At 41.6% G+C, this 21,249-nt stretch overlaps 1 protein-coding gene and 1 long non-coding RNA gene across 5 annotated transcripts in view; both read left to right on the forward strand.

Moving 5' to 3' along the window:
* Positions 1-3,100: 3,100 nt before the first annotated feature.
* On the forward strand, positions 3,101-16,882 carry LOC146553581 (uncharacterized). 2 transcript variants are annotated; one of them, XR_014889540.1, is made up of 4 exons: positions 3,101-3,134; positions 13,396-13,466; positions 16,014-16,351; positions 16,607-16,882. It is a non-coding gene; the product is annotated as an uncharacterized LOC146553581 (long non-coding RNA). The 2 variants fall into 2 exon arrangements; XR_014889539.1 differs by lacking the exon at positions 3,101-3,134 and having other exon boundaries at positions 13,321-13,466.
* A 2,488-nt stretch (positions 16,883-19,370) lies between these two features.
* LOC146553582 (zinc finger protein 521-like) overlaps positions 19,371-21,249 on the forward strand; it is an 88,615-nt gene continuing 86,736 nt past the window's right edge. For all 3 annotated transcript variants that reach the window (XM_085253472.1, XM_085253474.1, XM_085253473.1), the window contains exon 1: positions 19,371-20,066. In XM_085253472.1, coding sequence (XP_085109598.1) covers positions 20,027-20,066 — 40 coding nt within the window. In that variant the 5' untranslated portion in view covers positions 19,371-20,026. The remainder of the gene's footprint in view (positions 20,067-21,249) is intronic.

Consider the following 21,249-nt stretch of genomic DNA (forward strand, 5'->3'; position numbering starts at 1 on the left):
GCGTAATCCATAAATGACCTCCAAGTTAGCAGAAGAATGTGTTTTCCGATATTCCATCAATGTTGATATAACTGTTGGACCGCTTTGCTTGTACAGTGCGTGTCTGTTTGTGTGTGCGTGCATTTGCACCTCGGATTGCAGAGTTCACGGCACGAGTTTTGATTTACTTCTACAGTGTGCTGCGGTAATTGGATGTGACACCATTCTCTCTGCTCTCCCTGGGGGATATAACAGAAATCTGACTATTATGGCCCCAGTCATGAATATGTCAGGAAAGCTGCAAACAAAAGGCCCGCGATTTGGATAAGACTCCTTTGTATGTTGTCTCTGCACTGATGTATGAGATAAATGCTGCAAGAGTAAATGAGTTTTCCGTAGAGCAATTTGCTGTGTTTACAAAGAAAGATTAATTGTCATTGTTTAGAAGAAATCATAAATATGGTCGAGACAACGTTTAGTATCGCATTATGCTTGCCAGATACACGCTCGCTTCACGCATATTTGTGTAAGCTATTATATCTAGTTTCAAAACAACTGAAAAGATTTTTTGGACCTGACGATACACAAACAGGGTGATCCCCTAGAAAGACATTGTTTTGCATGCATTTGATGTGCAGAGCTTCGCTTAAATCCCATCGTTTGTTGAGGGTTTAGCTATCAAATCAAATTGAGTGTGCTGTTTTGTATGTGTTCTAGCCTCAAAAAAGTAGTCTCTGGGTAAAATAGCAGGTATGCTGATATTAGTATTCCCACAGCCTGCATAATTGCTGTAATTTGCTTTCCCTTTGGGTAATCTGTAAACATGGCTGTTTTGATGTTTTTGGCATCCTCCATTGGCTGAGCTCTCAACTCCTCCAGTGGAGCCCCCATCCCGGCCCAGGGTGACACAAATAGATCCTTCCCCAGAAGGTGCACGTAGTTCCACATGGGCACAATCAATACAACCCAGTCATCGCTGGAACTGTGGCGGTATTAAAAGCACCCCGTGAGCTGGTTCTCACCATGCCGGCATTTTAGGGAAATAAAGCTATTGATCCTCCAGGGCTTCTGGCAGAGCATTAACCTGGGCCTACAAATTAGAACGTGCTCATCTGGACACATCTGCCTGCAATGTTCCAAAAAAGCCAGTCCCAGGGAGAGAAAAGGAGAGCTGTGAAGCCTGCTGCTTCCAGTGATGAGAAGAGCGCTACTTGACGCCCATGTCAGAGCGGGGGAGGCATCTGGATGCCCAGGACTTCCATTAGAGGCCCAGGATGGTGGCATGGGTCGATGTGGTAAGGTTTTGTTGGGGGTACTCCATCTCAGATCAGTGTGGTTTCTTCTCCCTGTTGTAGGAAGAGGGGGGTTGACCCACAGTAATCCCGAGCTCCTGACTGGAAGGACAATAAGGTAAAGGGCTGCTGCTAATACTGTTTCTTCCAGCAGTGTTGAAGACCTTGCCTTTTTCCCCCTGCTTTTGAATACACTTTATGAAAACTGGACTGTATCTATCACTGTCACTATTCACAAAAATATTCAGTAGAACTTCATATCTCCGTTTTCAGATTATATATTTATTTGTCTGCAAAAACACTTCCCAACATGGAGATCACGAGGCTGTATCAGCCGCTGATTCAAATGTATCACTTGCTCGAATGTCATACAGGTCAGTAATTATTTTTGAGTGGGAGATTAGACTCTGTGTATTAACACACACATTTTCAATACTTCTACTCAGACTTTATTCTAACCATTTTCCTCTGGAATGTAACCCACCTATATGAGATGTGACACCAGTCTAACCCCTTCTTTAACACATAATAGGGTTTAATTGTGAATTCTATATAATACATTTTACATTTAAATGTCTTGCAGACTAGAGGTATTCTGTGCACAACAGGCTTTTGCTTGATTATTGTTTACTGAACAAGAGAACTGATGATATCCCTTTTAACAACGCATTTCACTGGTAATGCTCAAACAGATCGAGACACTTTGGAAACTCTCCCTTTTTTCTCAGCCTGCCCTAACAGTGGGAAGCTTGGAAGTTCTCTGCCCCAGTTCTCCATGTCCTTGAGAGTTGTGCCTTCAGGCCGGGGCTGGTGGGGTCCCGCAGTGCACAATGTGTGCTTCTCACTCAGGCTCCCGCTGTACTCCGCAGCCCCTGCATGGCTCTGGAGAGTTGCCAAGCTCTGAGGGGATGTCCGTGTGAGGTGGGGGCGTGCGCACGTTAGCACAGAACTACTCTAAACATCTCACTTCCTTTTTCCCCATGACAGTCGACCGGATATAAATCACTTTGCTGGATTGGCGGACTACAATGGGATGCTTGGGAAGATTGTTGTTATGAATAATCAGACTAATTGCAATAACCAGTGTGAAGTGATGTGCAAATGAATGAGGAGCTTGTTTTTCCACATTCTGCTTTTGCAAAGGTTAAACCTTAGGGCACGGTCTGATTCCTACTTAGTGAAGTCAATGAAAGCCTGTGTGGAATTTGCATTAAATGGGACGAAAATTAAATTAGTCGTGGTATATTTTTATTATTTTTTTAAGTAATTTTTTAGACATTATTTTATGTCGGCCTTTTGATTGAATTAACATAAGAGCAGAGTATAGGAGGTGGTCTTAATTTGTAGCTGTATGTATTTGACAAATCTCTTTATATTTTATTCAGTGCATTTGTATTGTTGTTCTTTTTTCTCGCAATTAATATGGATATTGGCCAAGAGCAAAGATAAAGATCCATTTTCTAATATTTTGTCCTTGGATTGTGCACTCAGGGAATTCACTCCCCTTCTTCTCTTTCGTTTCCCTGGTTAAGGCATGGGGAATTGGTGGGATGAGAGGCTATTCCCTAAATAGCCCATGGCAAGAGGTATCCTGATTAGCATGCTGCCTGCTCTCTGGCAGCAGTCCTCCAGGCCACCAGTGCTATCACTTATGTGCTGTTTGTATTTGTAGTTGATAGTGTGTGCTGTTATAATTGGAATGAGCTCAGGAACCTCGTTTGCTTTTGATCCGCTGCCAGCCACTCAGAGTGCTACTGGGCCACAGCTCTCACCTCAACACTCCCAGTGGATTATGGGAAACTGCAACGCTTATGTTCTAAAAAGCGCCTGACAGCATCTCACTCAAGGTCGAACAATACAATGGTGAGTGTGGGGAGTAGAACAAAAAAAAAAATATGGGGGAAAAAGTTGAACAGATATTTGATGTAAGACTGGGTATTGAGCTTGGAACTGTCAAAATGACATTTCAGACTTGTGAAACTGAGGCAAAGGGCTGAATGATTGTTTAGAATCATTTTAATAACAAACAACGATATGTGGATTTGCAACTCTGAGAGCATAGCCTAAATCTGCCTTTTTATGAAGAGCAAGATGAGCTACCGATGTGTCGGCGAATCCGTGCGACATGAGCACCAGATGTTTACAACAGGTATCGCGTGTTGTTATCTTGGAATAGCACAGGCCTTACTAATAACTTTAAAGATATGATCTTTCAAAATTTCAGTGCTCCGTGATTTGGCGACACCTATGGTTGGTGTTGGTAACTACAAGTGTAGTTAGATAAGGCTGAAATGCATTGAACAGGTAACAGAAGAGTGACAGCAGACTAAACGTTTGATTCATACCATGAGTCACCACAATCAGATTTCATGCGTCACATAATGCAAAGAGCTTTCTAAGCAACAGCAGGTCACCTCACTGAGAATGTGGATTGGTACATTCGCTCTGGCTGCAACTATTTCTGTCTGGCAGTGCACATTTCAGTTGTTCTTACTGTCTTCATTTTGAAAAGAAAAAAAAAGGTAATTTTCTAGTTTAAAAAAAGTTTAAAATGTGGGATTTCTTCTTCACCAAAAATAGTGAATTCAATTCCACTTTTATTTTTATAGCTCAAAGCCACAACAACAATCATCTCAAGGTGCTTTATATTGTAAGGTAAAGACCCTAGAATAATCCAAATTAAACCCCAACAACCAGAAAACTCTTGGCAAGAGAGAGAAGGAAAATCTCACTTTTAACAGGAAGAAGTCTCCGACAGAACCAGGAGGAAGATGTGGAGGGTGACAGGAAGAAAAAATAAAAGATAGTGACTCTGTATTTTGGCAGATTAATGTTTTTAATGTGCAGACACAGCAGGAGATGATGGATTCCCAACAGCAATAAGGTAGTTTTTGCGATAATGCTGCAGAAGAACAGCAGAGAAATAGCTGCATTGCCACTATCAGTGAAAACCATGAGAATAAGAGTATAGAATTACTGAAAATGGCCTAATTACAAAAAATCAGGCTTGATTTAAAGACAGTCTTATTTAATTACTATTAAATAGTGATAAGTGATACTATTTCCCGGTGATAAGCAATGACACTGACATACAACAAACCCTAATTTTGTCTTATTATGAAAAATCAGGCACATTAAAAATTCTAGCTTCACTTTGGTTTTGTTCATATTAACATCATGGAAGTCTATAAGATGTGGAGAAGACTCTCAATCAATGCACGCTTGTAGTTCATTTTCTTTCACTCTGTGACATTTCTACAGTTTGATCTGCTGGCTCAGCACTTTTCCAGAGTGGACTAACTCTGGGGACTTATAGGAGTTTGATGCTCCCCTGCTGCCAAATGCCAGCAGGCCAATGAAAAAAGATATCTGAAACTCCGTAGCTCAATATTTAATCAAGCGCTGGGTTACATTTGCTGTTTGATTAGGTGAGAGAATTCCACCTCCCAGAGTCTTTGATTGCTTTGAAAATATTTGGCCAAAAAAATGAATACTTCTTTTTGAACTGCGTGCTCACAGCACTAATATTTCAGCATGCATAACAGTTTATGATTGTCAAGATTACATTGGTATTCTATCACAGATGGGACTCAAGTACTTTCTTCTTCTTCTGTTTTTTCCTACGTCATTTATTTTTCTTCTTCTTATAATGTGTAGTAGAAGTAGTAGTGGTGGTGGTGGTGGTGGTGGTAGCAGTGTCACTGTGAGTTTTGGTTATTTTTTTGTGATGATGATTATTATTATGTTGCTGTTTTTGTTGTTGTTACTGTCACCAGGTTCGGCAGCCTCTTTATTATCCATGTTTTTGTCCACAAGTCCATCTTGTCGCATAATAATCACACAGGACTGCAGAGATTCACCTGAGAATACTCCTGATGAGCTTGTTCCAGGAGGGCATTACCACTGGTTAAGTACAAACACCTGCTAAAATATTGGCAATTAGGACATAATTAGCTGCTAATGTATTTCTAATCCGAAGCGGGCCATAGATTTGTCTTTTTCTGCGTAGACTCCTTTTTTTTAATGTTCTCAGTTGTTATTGTTTTCCTCAGGTATTTGTATCCCGAGAACATTGACTAAGTGCCCTAGTTCATCATATGCAAATGGCTTATTAATTACACATGCATTATGCCCGTATTCACAAGACATCAAAGAGCCTGCGAGTCTTCAGATGGTCCCCCTCTGTACCACACTCAGGTTACAAATGCCTGCGTGTGCACTTTCCTGCATGCCTTTTCGGGCAGAATATCTACATCCTCAATTAAAAATTTTCACAGGAACCTCTCTCATCTTTCCTCCTAATATTTGAGAAACACCTCCGGTGGTCTGTGGTTGTTTGGGAACTGCAAATTGCAAATAATCATTTGAGCCTAGATTACATACCATTATTAGAAAGCAGCGAGTCTGTGAGTGCATCTTTGTAAGAAACTTAAACCAATGTTTTCTTTACTAACTCAGACGCATCACTACTAGTTATTTAGCTGTATGGCCCCCTTTTGTACCAGTTTTTCTCCTCACTGATCAGCTCTTTGGGTCACCATAATGACGGTCTAATATCAATTCGTTATCCTGAGCCTCAGACATTTGTGTTCAGCCTGTCTGCATGTTTGTTCTGTCTATCCCTCCCTGGTGAGTTCTCTGTTAACGACCCATACAGCAGGTGTCAGAGTGTGATTTATACAACCTATAATGTCTCACATTGATTAGCAATAGAGCTCTAATGGGATGCCAGCTCTTGAACTCGGGTTAAAAAGGGAACAAAAAAACCACGCATTGCACATCACACCTTCTTAATGTTGCTTTGTATCATCGCGCATCCTATTAATGCAGGAATATCAGCAACCTCAACCTGCCCAATGAGATGGCAAAGAGGAAGTGAGTGCAATCACTCTAACCCTGGGCAGTGCTCTGTTATCAGTCTCTTGTGGGCTCTGACTGGGTGCTACTAGCATAATTAGCACAGCACTCACTTTGATGATAAAAAGGGTAATAGAGCATTCCCCTCCCTCCCCTGCCTACCTGATTTTACCATAATTCATTGATCTAATTAAAATTATTCAGCTGTTAATGGTGTATTTTTTATAGCCGTCATTATTGAAAGGGGAGTTTTGATTAAAGATACTTAAAAATAACATGTGGTCTCCGTTTTAACACTCATAAGACTTTAATTCTTTTATTATTTTCTATTCAACTGTATGTGTTTCTGTTTTGTTACCATCTGCAGGCCCAAATGCTTAAAATATATATTTTCTAAAGTCAGTCTGAAGCAGATATAATGTTCTCCATCCACCCAAGATGTCTCAAAAAACAAAAATCTCACTGAAAATATTGCGTTGGTGTTGAAATACTGTGGTAAACTGAGGCTAATCTAAGCTATTTCTCCTCTTTATTTATAGCAGGGTATATTGTACATCAAAGCCACCAGGTGGGGCCCATTCCTTCACAAGTACATCTCACTTTTGCTATTTTTGTGGAGAATCACAGAAAATGCTTAAGCGAGGTGTTACTCTATGGCATTTTTGTATGGCACCTCTGAAAACATCATTTCTCGTTAGGAGACCAAACTGTTTGTGGTTGTCCTCATTACTAAAAAGGTAGAGCTCTACCCCCAAAGGTAACTTCATCAACACCAGAGACAAATCTATCTTAGGTGCTCTATTTATATTTCTAACTCACTGCCACAAAGATTTATTCTGCTTTCCTGTCAATCCATCTCTCTAATGGGCAATGGCATCCTTTTTAGTTTAGTGCGTGTGTGTATATGTGTGTGCGTGCGCGCATGGGCCCACGTTCTTTAGCACCAGGATTTTTTTTTCATCAGATGCGCAGACAAAAACAAGTACCTCGAAGTCACAGGGCCTGTCTCATCTCTGAAGAGACTCATCTTTAGATAAAGAGCTCAGATGTCATGTAATTAAGATGATAAAAAAAAAAGCCCATTTGCACTTCCATGGGTTATTAATGTGGACTAATGATGCTCAGATCAACTATAAGATGTCTGCTAGTTATGGGGTTAATCTCCTCATTCTCGCAAAAGCCATAAAGATAAACATCTTTACACAGAAATGGGCTTGTGAGGATCCCCAGAGATCTGTATCCCAACTTCATAGGAAAGTTTGAAGGACCAGAAATAAAACTGCTGTAAAGACTTGCATGGGCATTTTTACAAAATAAATTTAAAACAAAGCAAAGAACTCTAAGAAGAAAATGCACTAATTACATTTCTATGTGGGTGGTGGTTTCATGCATCGTATATTTTATTTGATGTGTGCGGAACGAAAATGAAAATGTATATTATTAAATATTTGTAGTACGTAATTTAAATCATTCTAAGCATGCTAAAAGTCTATTCGATAAAGTCCAAAAATATGGACCCTAGCACCCTGGGCAAGAACAGGATATTTACAATATATGCAGCAAAATATCTCCGTGGAGTAACAAATAGCAGTCCCTATATTTATCAATGAGACTTTTTCTTGGCCTCAAAGATTTCAGCTGTTTCAGTGGAGTTTGTAATTCTAACTCACTAAAAGTGGAAACACAAAGTTTCTGGCTAAAAAGTAAAGACGGGATAAATTGTTTCCTGCCTCTAAGGGTCACAAGTCTAAAGTTGAATGTGTAATCACTTCCCCACTTCTCAAATGGATAAAAGTGTGGCGGAACCTGGGTTCACCTGAGTGTATGGGTGGTAGAGCTCATGCTAATACATCAAAAGTGTAAGTGTCACGGCTTCTGATGACTTTATCATAAATGCTCTGATCATTACATTGTCATTAGTTAGCCGACTCGGTTGCATCTCGTTAATGCACGCAAACAATCCGAGGAGCAGCAGATAATGTTGTGTGGTGGTGGTAGTGTTTAATGAGGGTCTGCATTTGCATACTGGCCTCCACCCCCACTTGCATTCCCACCCCTCTCTCATTTATAAAAATAAATCACATTAGAACATCACCAGCTAATAAAGTCGACTCCGGCCCACATCCCACGTCCCAGTGATAGCCAAGTCTCAGTGCAGGAAATACACAAAGCAGTCTCCCAGGATTAGAGAAAACCTATTATAGAAAATTCTCATAAGGCACTGGAACATTCTTCATATTAACATTGTGCTGCTGAAGAAAATTATGCCAGTTGTTGTGCATGATACAATCAAATCATCTATCAAGAATCTCCTCTGGAAGTAGGAGCAAATGTTCAAAGTCAGCCTATCAAGTAATGCAACTACTTAGAGGAGTCAGATTTAATTACATATTCCATCACTGAAAATAGAAATAAAATAGGAGTGGGTTTGATTTTGAAGTAGTTTGTATTCTTGATTGCACTTAATTGTACAGGATACCACCTGAGGCGAGCCAGTTTCACTGCCATTTCTGCATTACCGAACAGCTTTGATTTGGTGAAGAAAAGATTGCACTTTGATTTTGAAGCAAATGCAGCTAATAGCAAAACCCACTTTTTCTTTTTTCCAACTTAAATAGCTCAACCTGTTTAATATGCTTTCCCGATATCATGCAGCGATGGCAACGAACATCGCAGCCAGAACTAGAGAGGTCAAGAGCTGCAACCTCGTAAGAGTACTTTGTCTTGTGTCGGTGTGTCTGTTCGAGTGTGCACACATTTGTGCCCCCAAGTCAAAACCCACTAAATAAACAGTGTGTTTCCTGATGCTTAACGGTGTGCACGGCCCATGCACAGCTGATGTCAATCCACCCAGGACTACCAGTGGCCCCACTTTGCTCACTTACTTACTCTTTGGCTCACTCCATCCTTCCTTCATGCTCAAATTGACACTTGGTGCAGAGGCAGTCAGACAGGGGGCCTCTCCGCCCTGCGCCTCCAGAGATGTGGCCCAGCTGTCAGCCGTCTAATCCAGTCCAACCTCCCCCTGAGCCAGGCAGGAACTCCAGGCTGCTCCCCCTCATCCTCACGCCTAGAGGCACAGCAAACAACTCAGCCTTTTTCAACACTACACACAGCAGGCCGGGAGGGGAGCACTTTGCTAGTCAAATCAGTCTGGACGACTCTTCATAAATCAAGCACAACTGTGTGATAGTGCACTCCAAAAGCCTCGTGATTGAGCTGAAAGACAACATGTTTTTGACCGTATGTCGATATTCTGTTGGTATCAGTTGCATCATATATCACCTGTTAATTTGATGAGAAACTATAGTAAAGATAAGGGATGTAAGGGGAAATAAGCGACACTGCTATTAGCGCAAAACACACACACAAAAACTGTCAAATACTGTAGCTGTACACGACTGTTTTTGTTTCCACTCAGCCATCACAATCTGAACAAAGGCTCAACTGGCTGTATCATCTCCTTTTACATCCTAGGTGTAACTGTTGCCATTGTTACTATGGAAACAACTATAGAGACAAAAACGGCATATTGTCAAATTTAGATACAATGCTAAGAATGAATGAGACACAATACAATCGATTCTATCCAATATTAAGCCACACTCTGGGTAAGCAGTCTGCATCACAATTACTGACTATTTGTTAATACATAAAACAGCATTTTTAAAAGTGGATTTGCTTTTTTGTGCGGTTTGTGAGCGCTCGTAACAGAGTTGTGGGCATGTGTGTTTTGAGGAGTACGTCTGTACCCTTTCGTGTGGATCCCCATGGCATTCCCAATATCTGTATTCCTGTAGATGTGTTTGATGTGTTTGAAGCCACGCAGCATACCTTGGAACATGACAGTAAACATGGCAGAGGCTCTCCCTCAGTGGAGCAGTGATGCACGTCACCCCTTCAGATGTGTGTGACGGGTGTACAAACCAAACCCACCGGGCCACGTTGCCTCCCGGGGATTTTCCTTTACCATGCAGCACTGACTGGCTGCATTTTGCTCAGCGCTCTGCTGTTCTACCCTCGGCCTGAAAACAAAAGAGCAAACTAAACTGGGTGACGAGGAAAGAAAAAGGAGTGCATAATGTGGACTTGTGACAAGTTGCGGAACCCAGTTAACTGGTTATCTGACCCAGCAGCGGTAGATGTCATGATATATTGTGGTCTAATGTTTTCCCTGTGTTTCATCCTTGGAAAATCACTAGTGTATGTTTCCCGCATGCATCCCCGGGGAAATTAAGAGGCACACTACGTATCTCGGGAGAATTCCCCCAAGAATGAGAATAAAGCAGGCAGCATGAAAGAGTAGTGTTGGTGTGAGGGAGTTATTGGTCTGGCAAAGGAATTGCCAACACATCAAAATAGCATGGGTGTTGAACAAGACAGAAACTTGCACCATTTACACCTGCCAGATAGAGAGAGCGTGAGAGAGACTGAATGAGAGGGAGCGTTATTCTAACATGGGAAATTTCCATAGCCACATACGCGCCACCTGATGTGAAGTGCAAGAGTTGAAGCTCCATGTCAGACTGAATTTTTCAAAGTGACATGTACAACATGTTCACATGACAGAGGTGCTTTGAATATTATTTTTGGGTTGATAAGATAAGTCCTTTGTATACAGTAGCAGTTTTATAATATCACAAAGCTTTGAAAGAGAATGTGTGGACCCGAATTAAAAAGTAAGTGCACGAGACTTGACAAAATGCTAAGTAGTTTACAGTATACAGTATGTAGTTTATGAAAATGTATAGTATAGCGTTCCTAAATTCAGTGCACAGACATTAACGTGCCGTACTGGACAGCAACATATGTGAGACAATACTGAAAATGAAACATAAAAAAGTAAGAGTAAATGAGTTTGTGTTGTTTATTTTCTGGGTTTTCTACTTCTTAACATACGAGCAGAGACAACCAACAACCAAAAGCAAACTCAACTCACCATCTCGCCATGAGATCACTTCAGTCATCCATCAACATCCATTAAGTATTCAAAAGTCATTAGTACTTAAGTACTCAGTGCTGTTATGTTCTGTGATATTGTATTTATTTAATTGAGTTAAGTTGTTTAAATATGTGCACTGGTTAATTTTTAATGTCTTTATCCCTGTAAAATAATGACTTACTTATTACTTTTTCAAAACTACTCTGAGTGCCTGGACTTTAGATGTTTTATGGCTTCGTCTGCTCATAATTTCACTTTTTCTCTCTTTTTTCTAAGCTGTCTTTTCATGTTTTGGCTGTTATAATGCCGTAATTTCCCAGATTTTAGAAATAACTAAAGTATTTCTTCTTTTTGTAGTATTATTACTGCCCATTACTGATCAAATTTGCCGTCCTGTAAAGTTTGTGACAGTGTTATTTCACATAGACAAATACTCAAAACCTCCTTTCTGGTAACTTTTGCTACAGTTTTGTTATGATGACACACGCACGCAGACTCATAGGTGATCCATCTAAAGGAAAAACAAGGCGAACACAGTGAAAACGTGTTCTCAAAACCAAATTAGTATGAGCTCTGATTTTGGGATTCTCTACCAGTTTTTTGCTGAATACAGAAGCAGCACTTGTTTTATGTCTATTTATAAAATGACTTAAGTCGTACCGAGATTTTAGAAGATTTCTGAGAACAAGTAAAAACAGGAAATGAAAGGACAGGGCAAAGGGAGAAGATGAAAAGGAGGGGCTGGAGAAGGGCAGTTCATTGAGGGCAGGATGACAGTAAAGAACAGATGAGATGGGGAGGCTGAGGAGTGTTGTTGTAGGTGGTATATTGTAGGAGGGAATAGGAAAGGAGGGGAGTAGTAGAGGGGGGTGAAACTAGGCCATTGTCCAGACTCAGAGCACCAAAGGCCCCGTGTCCCTAGATGCCCTGTGTCAGCCTTCTGACAGGAGAGATGGGACTTTAACACAGAGTTTCTCACCACCATACGCTCCCTGTCTCCTCTGAAGAATACCCCTCCTCCCTGACACACTCACCAGTCAGAGTTTGAGGAGAGAAATGCACTCGTTACAATAAGGAGGGCACATGGCATGGGACCTGAGGCTTTGAGTGCCGCCTCCTCCACACTCTCAGTAGAATTAGGATCTTTCCTGCAAGAAGTGTGCATTTCTAAAGTTGATGTGCAGTAAATAGAATGTTTTAGGCAAGTGCACGACCATATGTTTTTTGTTTTTTTTTTTGCTTGTTGGCCACAACCTTATTAACAGTGAATTCATGACTCTCTGATAGCTAAATTTGAATATTCCTCCTCATCCCTGCAGTCTATTCTGCTCACTCCTACCTCGCAGATAAAGCAGACTTATTGTCAGGCTTAATCAGGTGGTCTGTTACCTTGGCAATTAAAGCCTTGTTAGAGATATAAAACCTTGAGACTCAAATGGAGAGTCCCTAGTGAGTCAAACCACTGAGCAAATCCTTAAACCAAACAACCTTCCAGTGGGAACACTTCTTCTCTGAGGATAGATGTTTAATTATCTCTGCTTGTTTGGGGGGGAAAGGAAGGAAAAACTGTTTCACTCCCTCTTGTTTGTCTTAAAAGCTCATGAGTATTTATTGGAATTAATTAAAGTGGCAATCAGCGAGCTATGTTTGATTGTCACAATGTATTGACCTAAGATGGTGAATGATGGGAGCCGTTTGCGTTAAGATTTAAAATGACTTAGTGCGTTGTTGTGTTCACTGTGAAAATTAAGAACCAAAATCCAAACATAAAATGTCTGTAAAATAAAAAAAATCTTATTACTGGAATATTAAACAGATGCAGAGTTCTTAATGTAATTTAATGAATTAATCTTTAAAATATTGCTGCTAAATGGGAATCCATTTATCATTTATTCCCAGTTGATGCAAAACACCTAACTCTTCTAAACTAGGTCAACAGTTTTCCCCTGTGAACGTTGGAGTTTTTGGAAAATAACGCGGCAAAGTTGAGCGATATCAAGTGATAATTTATCATTATTTAATGATCTCCCACAGACAGTACATCACATATTGTGCAGTCAGTGACAACAGCTGTACGGCATGGCAACGTTCTAATCTCAGCGATTCAACGTTTCTGCACGTTCAGGTTCACAGAAAACTCTGACCCACGCTTTGGTGTCCACCAAAGGCCATTTCTGTTCCTCTCTGTCTCCCTTCATTTTGCCTTTTTTTTTATCTGTTTCTCCTTACCTCTCTGACATTCTCCTCTAAATGGGCCTGGCACACATCCCACTGTCTAACGAAGGTTTTTGTGTGTGTGTGTGTGTGTGTGTGGGAGGTGTTTAGGGAGGTGAGACCTTCTCTGGGACACACTAATCAGCTCAAAGCCAAAGCCCAGGCAGGGAGGCGCTGGACAGGTGAGCGGAACCACTCAGTACACCTACTGGCTGATCTTTAGTTTGAGGGTCAAATCCATCCTTTATGCCACAGTCACTTCTTCATTCTGGTGTCCCCCACTCACCTGGCCTCTGTCCCAGGTTGCCAACTCCCTTCCTTGGGGTCTCTGTGGGAGGAAACAGCGAGCAGCTGCTCTACCAAGGGAGCCTCCTGCTGAATGCACCTTCTGCTAACCCCAAGTGTGTTAACCTTTTCTTTTAATTAACACTGTACCAACTCCCAGCTCCTGCAACCATAGTCCAGAGAGAGGTGGCTGCAACTGTCAGAGAAGCCAAGGAATCATCAGGGGACATGAAAAGGTGGTGGGTGGGTGGGAGTGGTGAAGGTGAGAAGGGTGAGGAGGAAGAGGAGGAGGAGGTGGGATGAATAATGCGTTCATGGCCTGGAAGTGAGGCCTCTTCTAATCCTTCAGAGCCTTCTTTATCTGCATGCCTTCACAAAACTCCAACACACCAGTCACTCTACACAACAACTGCCTATTTTCCAGGGAAAATCCTGAAGTAAATGGGACATTCTGATGAGAAGATCACTACTTAAGTCCACCCTCAAAACTCATCTGTTTAAAATTGCCTATTCTTAAATTTCTGTATGTTTTAACTTTTATCTTCTATTTTTACCATTGTGTATATTTCCAGTTTTTATCTGTTGTACAGTGTCCTTGGGTGCTTTGAAAGGCGCTATTTAAATAAAATGTATTATTATTATTATTACTTCTAATTTACACTATAACTCATAAGGCTGCAGGATAATCAAAAAACCTTTAATTCGTTGTTTAGTCACTCAATTTGCAAGTGTGTGACATTTCAGGAAAACAAAAAAACAACAACTTTCGAACTGTGCATGTTTGTGTTTCTTCACCAGGTTATAAAAACTATAAGCAGTATAGAGGCAGCGGACACACTGAGTAATACATGATATACATTTATTTCTAATTTTATATGCTTCATTAACTTGTTAATTCAGTGTGAAATCCAGTGAACCAAATAACCAGACACCGGTACCCCTCCAGGTGTCTGTCTGACTGTGTAAAATGTTCTGTATGAGAAGGGGCTAGCACAGCTATGTGTGGCAGCCTAGTTAACTAGCACCATATAGAGAGGTGAGCATGCTTGATCTCACCATAAAGTGAAGATCTCCTAATGAGAGAGTGGTAATGAGCAAGAAAAAGAATTACTCTCATTTCTCTTTAAAAAAAAAGTGTTGAAAGCATGAAAGTATGCTGTCTTTTCCTTCCGTCTCATGTGGTGGTGCCAAGTGGAAAGTGTCCATCTTTCACCGGGAGATTTTTATGTTCACCTTGGCTCATGGTAACGTCCCTGGGGATCCTCTTTCTTGGCATGGTCACAGTGGTCACCATTTGCGAGAGATGGGCTGCTGAGGTCAAAACCATTTGAGAAGGACATAAAACCTCTAAAATAATTTTTGATCACACTATGAAACCATCCCATTGTGGTCAAATAATATTCTTTAGGCCAGTAACGCATCACTGTGGAGGTTATTGTTAGAAAAGTAATTTTAGCCGGTGTATATTCTGGACATCAATGCAGCCAGCTGGTGAATGCTAGAGCTTTAGTTTGTCTGCTAATTTTTCATGCTAGCAATTAGCTAGCTGATGGTATTAACCACCTTTCATTGCCTGATCCAGCGCCACGGGTGATAATTTAGTTATCAAACCATGCTAAGACCCTACAATTCAGGTCGCAGCGTTCCAAGTGAGCGATATATGCGAATCTAACATCTCGTGACCCTCGGTTTTATGATGGAGTAAGTAAGGGGGGAAACTGCCAGGACCTTCTCCTCATGAAGACCCAGAGCAAGGGCACTGTCTCCCCAGCCCCATAGATCAGCCAGCCCTGAATGTCAAACTGCACAGCAGCCACTACAGTGCCAGGAGTCCCTCTCTCACTCCCTCTCTGGCCCATGATCTGCTGTCTGGTGACACCACTGTGCTAATGACCTGGTTTGGGATTTGCACCATGGGGCTCCTTGGCTTACGAAGATGGAAGTTGTGGATATCCAGCTGGAAGGTCACCGTTGACGACGTCCACTCACTCCACATTTCCTCTATTCCGTTGACATCCTTCAGTTTTCAAGGAGGTTGACACAGTGCGGCTGTCACCGTTTCTTTGTATATATTTTTTTCAATATAATACACAGTTTCTCAAATTATGAAACAATAATGTCGTTTCCACAGAGTTATTGAAATGCACTATTTATTTATTTATTTATTTTGGTAGTGGGGGACACAATGTTTATGTGAACTGCATGCATATGATGTTTTTGTTTTTGTTTTTTTGCTCCAGAGTTTAATTGCTTGACAATTTGGATAACAGTAAAGTTGGAAAGCAGCACTCACGCCTTGCTTGCCAATGAAGCCTTGTGATTGTTAGCTCTCCATGTAGTTTTTGTTCTTTTTTTTTAATCAGTTTACTGTGAGAAAAAAAAATGCCTCATTGCTTGGAGAGGGCAATGTTTTCAGTCACTCGCTATCTTCACTTTTTTTTCAGCCTCAGGAGTTTGGCTTGTTGGAGCAGAGTGTAAAGTCCCTGGGGAGGAGCTCCTCTGGTGTTGGGGGCACTGCCTCGACCTCGCTCATGCCTGGTGTGGGTGGCATCCAACAAGGGAGACACACAATGGAGAGCAGGACTTGAAGATGGTGATGCTTCTGGTGGGCTCTCTCAGGACTCAGCCTTATTCTCAGGGTCATGCATTCCAGCAATCTCTGTAATTATAAGCAAGTGAGAAAAAAGTCGAGTCTTCTGCCTTTCTCAAAATGAACGTGCCCCACTCCTCAAGGGAAACATTCACATCTCTGAGTTCTAGTAGCTGGACGGGTTTTAATGAGGCAAGTCAAGTGTGTGTGTGTGAGTGTGTGATTGTGCGTGGTTGGTGTACATGTACGTCTGTGTATCTGCCCTCTTCTAACGAGCGTAATTGACCGACTATGCTTTTAAGCCGCCGTTTTTCACCATTTGTGAGAATATTCTACTAAATAGCCTTCAGTGATTATTACTTCTACGGGAGACACTTCATTGGGATTAAAACTTTCTCTGAGTTTTAAACTTCAGTTACTACTTTTTTTTCCTCCCTTTTTTGACAGTGTACTGTTAGAGCCAAATGGACAGAGGTTGAAGAGGCCACAGGTCAAAAGGAACTGCTGAAGAATCCCACCACCCGAGGACCATGAATTCCACTGGGGAACATTTCACCCTGCTGAGAGGCAGAGTGAAATCTGTGATGCAGCAGCACACGCTCGCTCGCTGTGGTGCCTCGATGTCTAGCTAAAATCTACGGGAGATGGGGGGGAAAAAAATCTCTGCACAACTGCTCAGTTTTACTACAAATACCGTGGCAAAAAAAATAAAAATGGAAAAAAAGACTGTGCTTTTGTGCATTCGATAGCATTTCAAAGACTTCTAGTCCACATAATGACTTTTGGAAGCACAACACAATATTGGGGATTGATGTTTATGCAAATGGCTTCATGTGAAGCTACAATGCAGGCCTATAAAACAAAAGAAAATAGTTGAATATTGAAGGCACGTGCAGGTACATGCATGACCTTATGCGCTGAATAGAAATTTCCTGGCTTGCGTTGTTTTCATTGCAAACATGTCATCTTTTCTGTATAACTTTGTTTGATTCCCCTTTCCATTCTCCTCAGAGATGAGACTTGAAACAAAAAACAAAAACAAAAAAAAACATTTGTGATGATCTTCATTGTGCCTATTTGCTCCCAAAATTTCCACATGGTTCTCCTTTCCTTATTTATAAGGGTATCCCTAAGAGGGAAGCCATGTCAGACACGTTTTTTTGGTTTTTTTTTTGGAGCTTCTTGAGCAACATTCCTCACATGAGGTTTCTTCTACTTGAAGAAAAAAAACAACTTCTGAGGAAAAGTGTACTGTAACTTAGAGACTTAACAGTGCAAGCTCTGAGTCAAGCCTTGCTTTGTCACTAATGAAAGTAGCAAAGAGCCCTCGAGGACTGAAGAGCACTGTTTGTTTGTGTTTGTGAGAGGAGGTGTGTATGTGGGGGGGGGGGGGGGGGGGGGGGGGGAGGCAAGGTGGTAAAACTTTGGGAGAGCCGCCTGACAGAGCGCTGAGACACCGAGGGGGGAACTTTGGAGCATTGTTAAGATTGAAGTTTTAAGGCAGCTGAGACCTCCTGACAGATTCCAAGCACCTACAAATAGATGTTTTATATGAGTGTGTTTACCAACTTTACTGTAGTTTGTGAGGGCTTTGAATTTACCAAAGCACCTCGTGTCAATCTGTGTCATACTACCTTTTATTGATCTTCTTCGAGCATTTTATGGCACCATGTGGGTGGGGAGATTATTCCAAAAGCAAAAGGTGTGGACTGCGATTACAAACCGGGGAAAGCTTTGACATCACATATACATCGAAAGCCATATCTTAGAATATTTTAGCCTTGCATTTACTACTGATTGGGGAGAAACGAAGGAAAACAACAAGGCCTCTTTAAAACACGAGCATAATAATGGCTGTCAGTTAATAGCTACGTCTTCTCCCTTATAGGTCTAAATTTTCTATTACTTGTGCATTACTTCTCACTAGATGATTACCTTAAATGCCTGTAACAGTATTGCCTCATTATGAACTCCAACGAGAAACTGGGTATGCCCTATAGAATAAGAGCAGCATTATTATACAACCACATCATTAACTTTTATAGTTATAGCTGACTTTATAGTGAATTTTCTTTAACAACATTACATTTGGCCACACTAAAGGCTATCAAAGGTTGCTGTTAATTTTCTTCTTCTACACCAGCCCGTATTCAGGAGTATATCCAGACTGACTGTTTCTCTCCTTCCCTTTAGGATTGCAGTTGAAAAAAAAAACAAACCTTTGGTTTCCTCTTATATTTGGCTCTGTGGATCAGTCCAAATAAGAATGCACTGAAAGTGGTGGAAAGCAGTTGCGTGACTGTGATTTTTAGATGGGGCCCCTGGCAGAGGCAGCCTCCAGCCTGCAGAGGGGAAGAGTGCAGAGTGAGAAGCCCACTGCAGGGCTCCTCTCTGGATCTCATTTTCACGTAGCAGGGGTAGGTTTGGGGCATGGACCTCCACATGCAGGTGAGGGTGTATTCCAGTGCACCGCTGTGAACATCTTGATAAGAAGGGAAAGGAAAAAAGAAAGAAAGAAAGGAAAAAAGCCATTTCAAACATCATTAAATTAAGACACACTAAAGTGATGATTAAAGAAATGATAAAACAAGAGAAATCACGGAATATTAATATTATAGTGGGTTGTTTTCATTCTATGTAGCCTCTTATTTGAAATGGAAGAAAACAATGTATTTCTCATGAATAACACTGAAATGATTAGGGGATAGGCTGTAATAGTTCTAGTCCGTAGTACGTTAAAAATCCCTCAATCTTAAAGTACACTCGATATCCCAATTCCACGCGTGCCGTTACATGTCATATATGTCAACAGCAAAAGAGAAAATGTCTTTCTGCTTAACCATTTCTACCAGAAGGGGGACCAGTCCGTCTGCCGTAGACGGAGAGTGGCCGACGGCGAGCTGAGGCAGAGGAGACGCCAGGGTGAGCAAGCCGACTTTGGGTTTAGAGTTCGACTCCGGATCCGGGGACAAGCAGATCCAGCAATCCGCATCTTGCCATGATCCCTAGGATTTTAATCATGCCTCTCTGTCTGTGTGTGAGTGCAGGCAGGCTGACAATGATTTCCTCAGTGATTACGTACAGAGCGAGTCCCTGCGGGGTAGGGGCCCCCTCTGGAGCCATCCTGATGGCTTTGGGGGCCTTGCTTCCATTTTCCATTATTATGTGGACTACCGGAGCGACAGCGCAGTCCAAGACCTTGCAGGTTTGTGATGAGGAGGGAGCTTCCATCTTCTCTCTGCTTCTTCATCCTCTTTTTAAGAGCAATTTAGACGTAGACTTAGATCAGATTCCGAACCTAATTCATGATTAGCTGACTGGAGTGAGAAAAGGAAGAGTCTGCAATAGTTTTGATGCTGTTAGGTGGATATGAAGTGAAAAGTGTTATTGTCATTTTTTTTTCCTCTTTTTTTGGGGGGGTTTTGTTGCATTTTTGCACACTCACGGGAGGCGTTTTGCTGATGTCTTTCTCACGCGGATGCATTTGAGATGAGAAGCGAAAAGCAAATATTGCGCTTTTGTTTCTAAACGAACATCATGCCTACACGCGTGTGTGTTTTCCCGGAGAATGGACGCGCATGACGGGATTACTATATTCTCACACTTTTCCCGATACCTAGCTCAACTAAATAAAGTCGCCTATAGCGATCGGGCTAATTGGATTTTATAACATCCACCTACTCATCACAAAATAACAGCAAACTCGTGTACAGACGGCGCGGCCGGGGCTAAGTTGCATCTTTATGTAATGGTAAAAAGGCAGCCGCGGTTTTGGTCAGTCAATTTTAGAGAGACTATACCTTTAGACTATCCCGTCCTACACAAATTGTCAGGCAGAAACTGAGCAACTTCAGCGTTTTCTATAGGATGTCGCGCCGCAAGCAAGCTAAACCAAGATCACTGAAAGGTAAGTGATAAGCCTGTTTGGTGGCTCTCAAAACATTTTGCTTTTTAAGGACATGACACAAAATGTGGACGAGCATGAACTGAATGCTCGTGAAATGTAACTGTCTCTCCCCCCACCCCTTTCTTTCTTTCTTCCTTTCTTTTTTACGCATTTCGAAGTGTTCCTTCCTATTTGTGTTGCGCATGAAATCGACTGTTTACGTACTTGGCATCGGAGGGGGATAAATAATAATACTAATAATATTAATAATAATAAAAAATTAAAAACATGCTCGGCTTTCGGTTCTCACTGTATACTGATGAGAGTTAAAGAAGGGGCAGGGATACGTTTAAAGAGCAACAGTGCAGCGCGACGCTGGCGAACATCTGGATGCGTTAAAGACGCTCCTGGTCGGAACTTGAGCCGTCTGATGGAATGGGGTGCACAGTCACGTGACTCACCCCGTCTGAAAACTCAAAGAGGAAACATTTTATACGTTGGGGAGGGGGGGCTGTGATGTGCGTGCTCGCAAGTGTGTGGTGAGGTGCAAATACTACCCAACGTTTAATACTAATGAGACATTTCATTAAGAAAAAGAAAAAGTTCTGGATTTATCAGTCAGGTTGCTTAAAGCTTGAAAACAGCTGAATTTAATCGGTAACGTCTATGATGTTATTTGGGGTTTTTTTTCTTACTCCCCTTTTTGGTCACTTTTTCCCTTTTTCTTCTTTAAACAGTTGGTTTGGTGGTAATCTGATCTACCATTTGCCACAGAGTGTACATGTCTGTGAGAGTTTCAGAAAGGGGGAGGGAGAGGGAAATAGAGACAGAAAGGGAGAGCAACATACACACACACACATACACACATATTCACACATTACTTTTCTCTGTAGCATTTTAGTGGGGGGAGCTGTAGGTTTTTGGAGGTTGAGCTCCAGTTCATCTGGCAGGCATTGTATTTTGCTCAGCAAATAATTGTCCACAATTTCACATTCCCAGCTTGTGGTCTGTGGACCCCTTTCTCTCTCCCCCCCTTTTCGTTCTCGGAAGTCTTCATCTCAAAGGAAGATTACATGGTCTGTGGTACATTCATGCAGCCACCATTTTAAATCAATACCCAGGAGAGAGTGGAAATGTGAGTGCATGCACATCTTAAAATTGTCACATTCTGTTTCCAGACCTGCACTGCTCTATTCGCGGTAAA

Source organism: Mchenga conophoros, linkage group LG18, assembly GCF_057382185.1.
Source record: "Mchenga conophoros isolate Kocher_MC1m ecotype Shallow Benthic linkage group LG18, M_conophoros_male_GT1.1, whole genome shotgun sequence".
Taxonomy (NCBI): Eukaryota; Metazoa; Chordata; class Actinopteri; order Cichliformes; family Cichlidae; genus Mchenga; species Mchenga conophoros.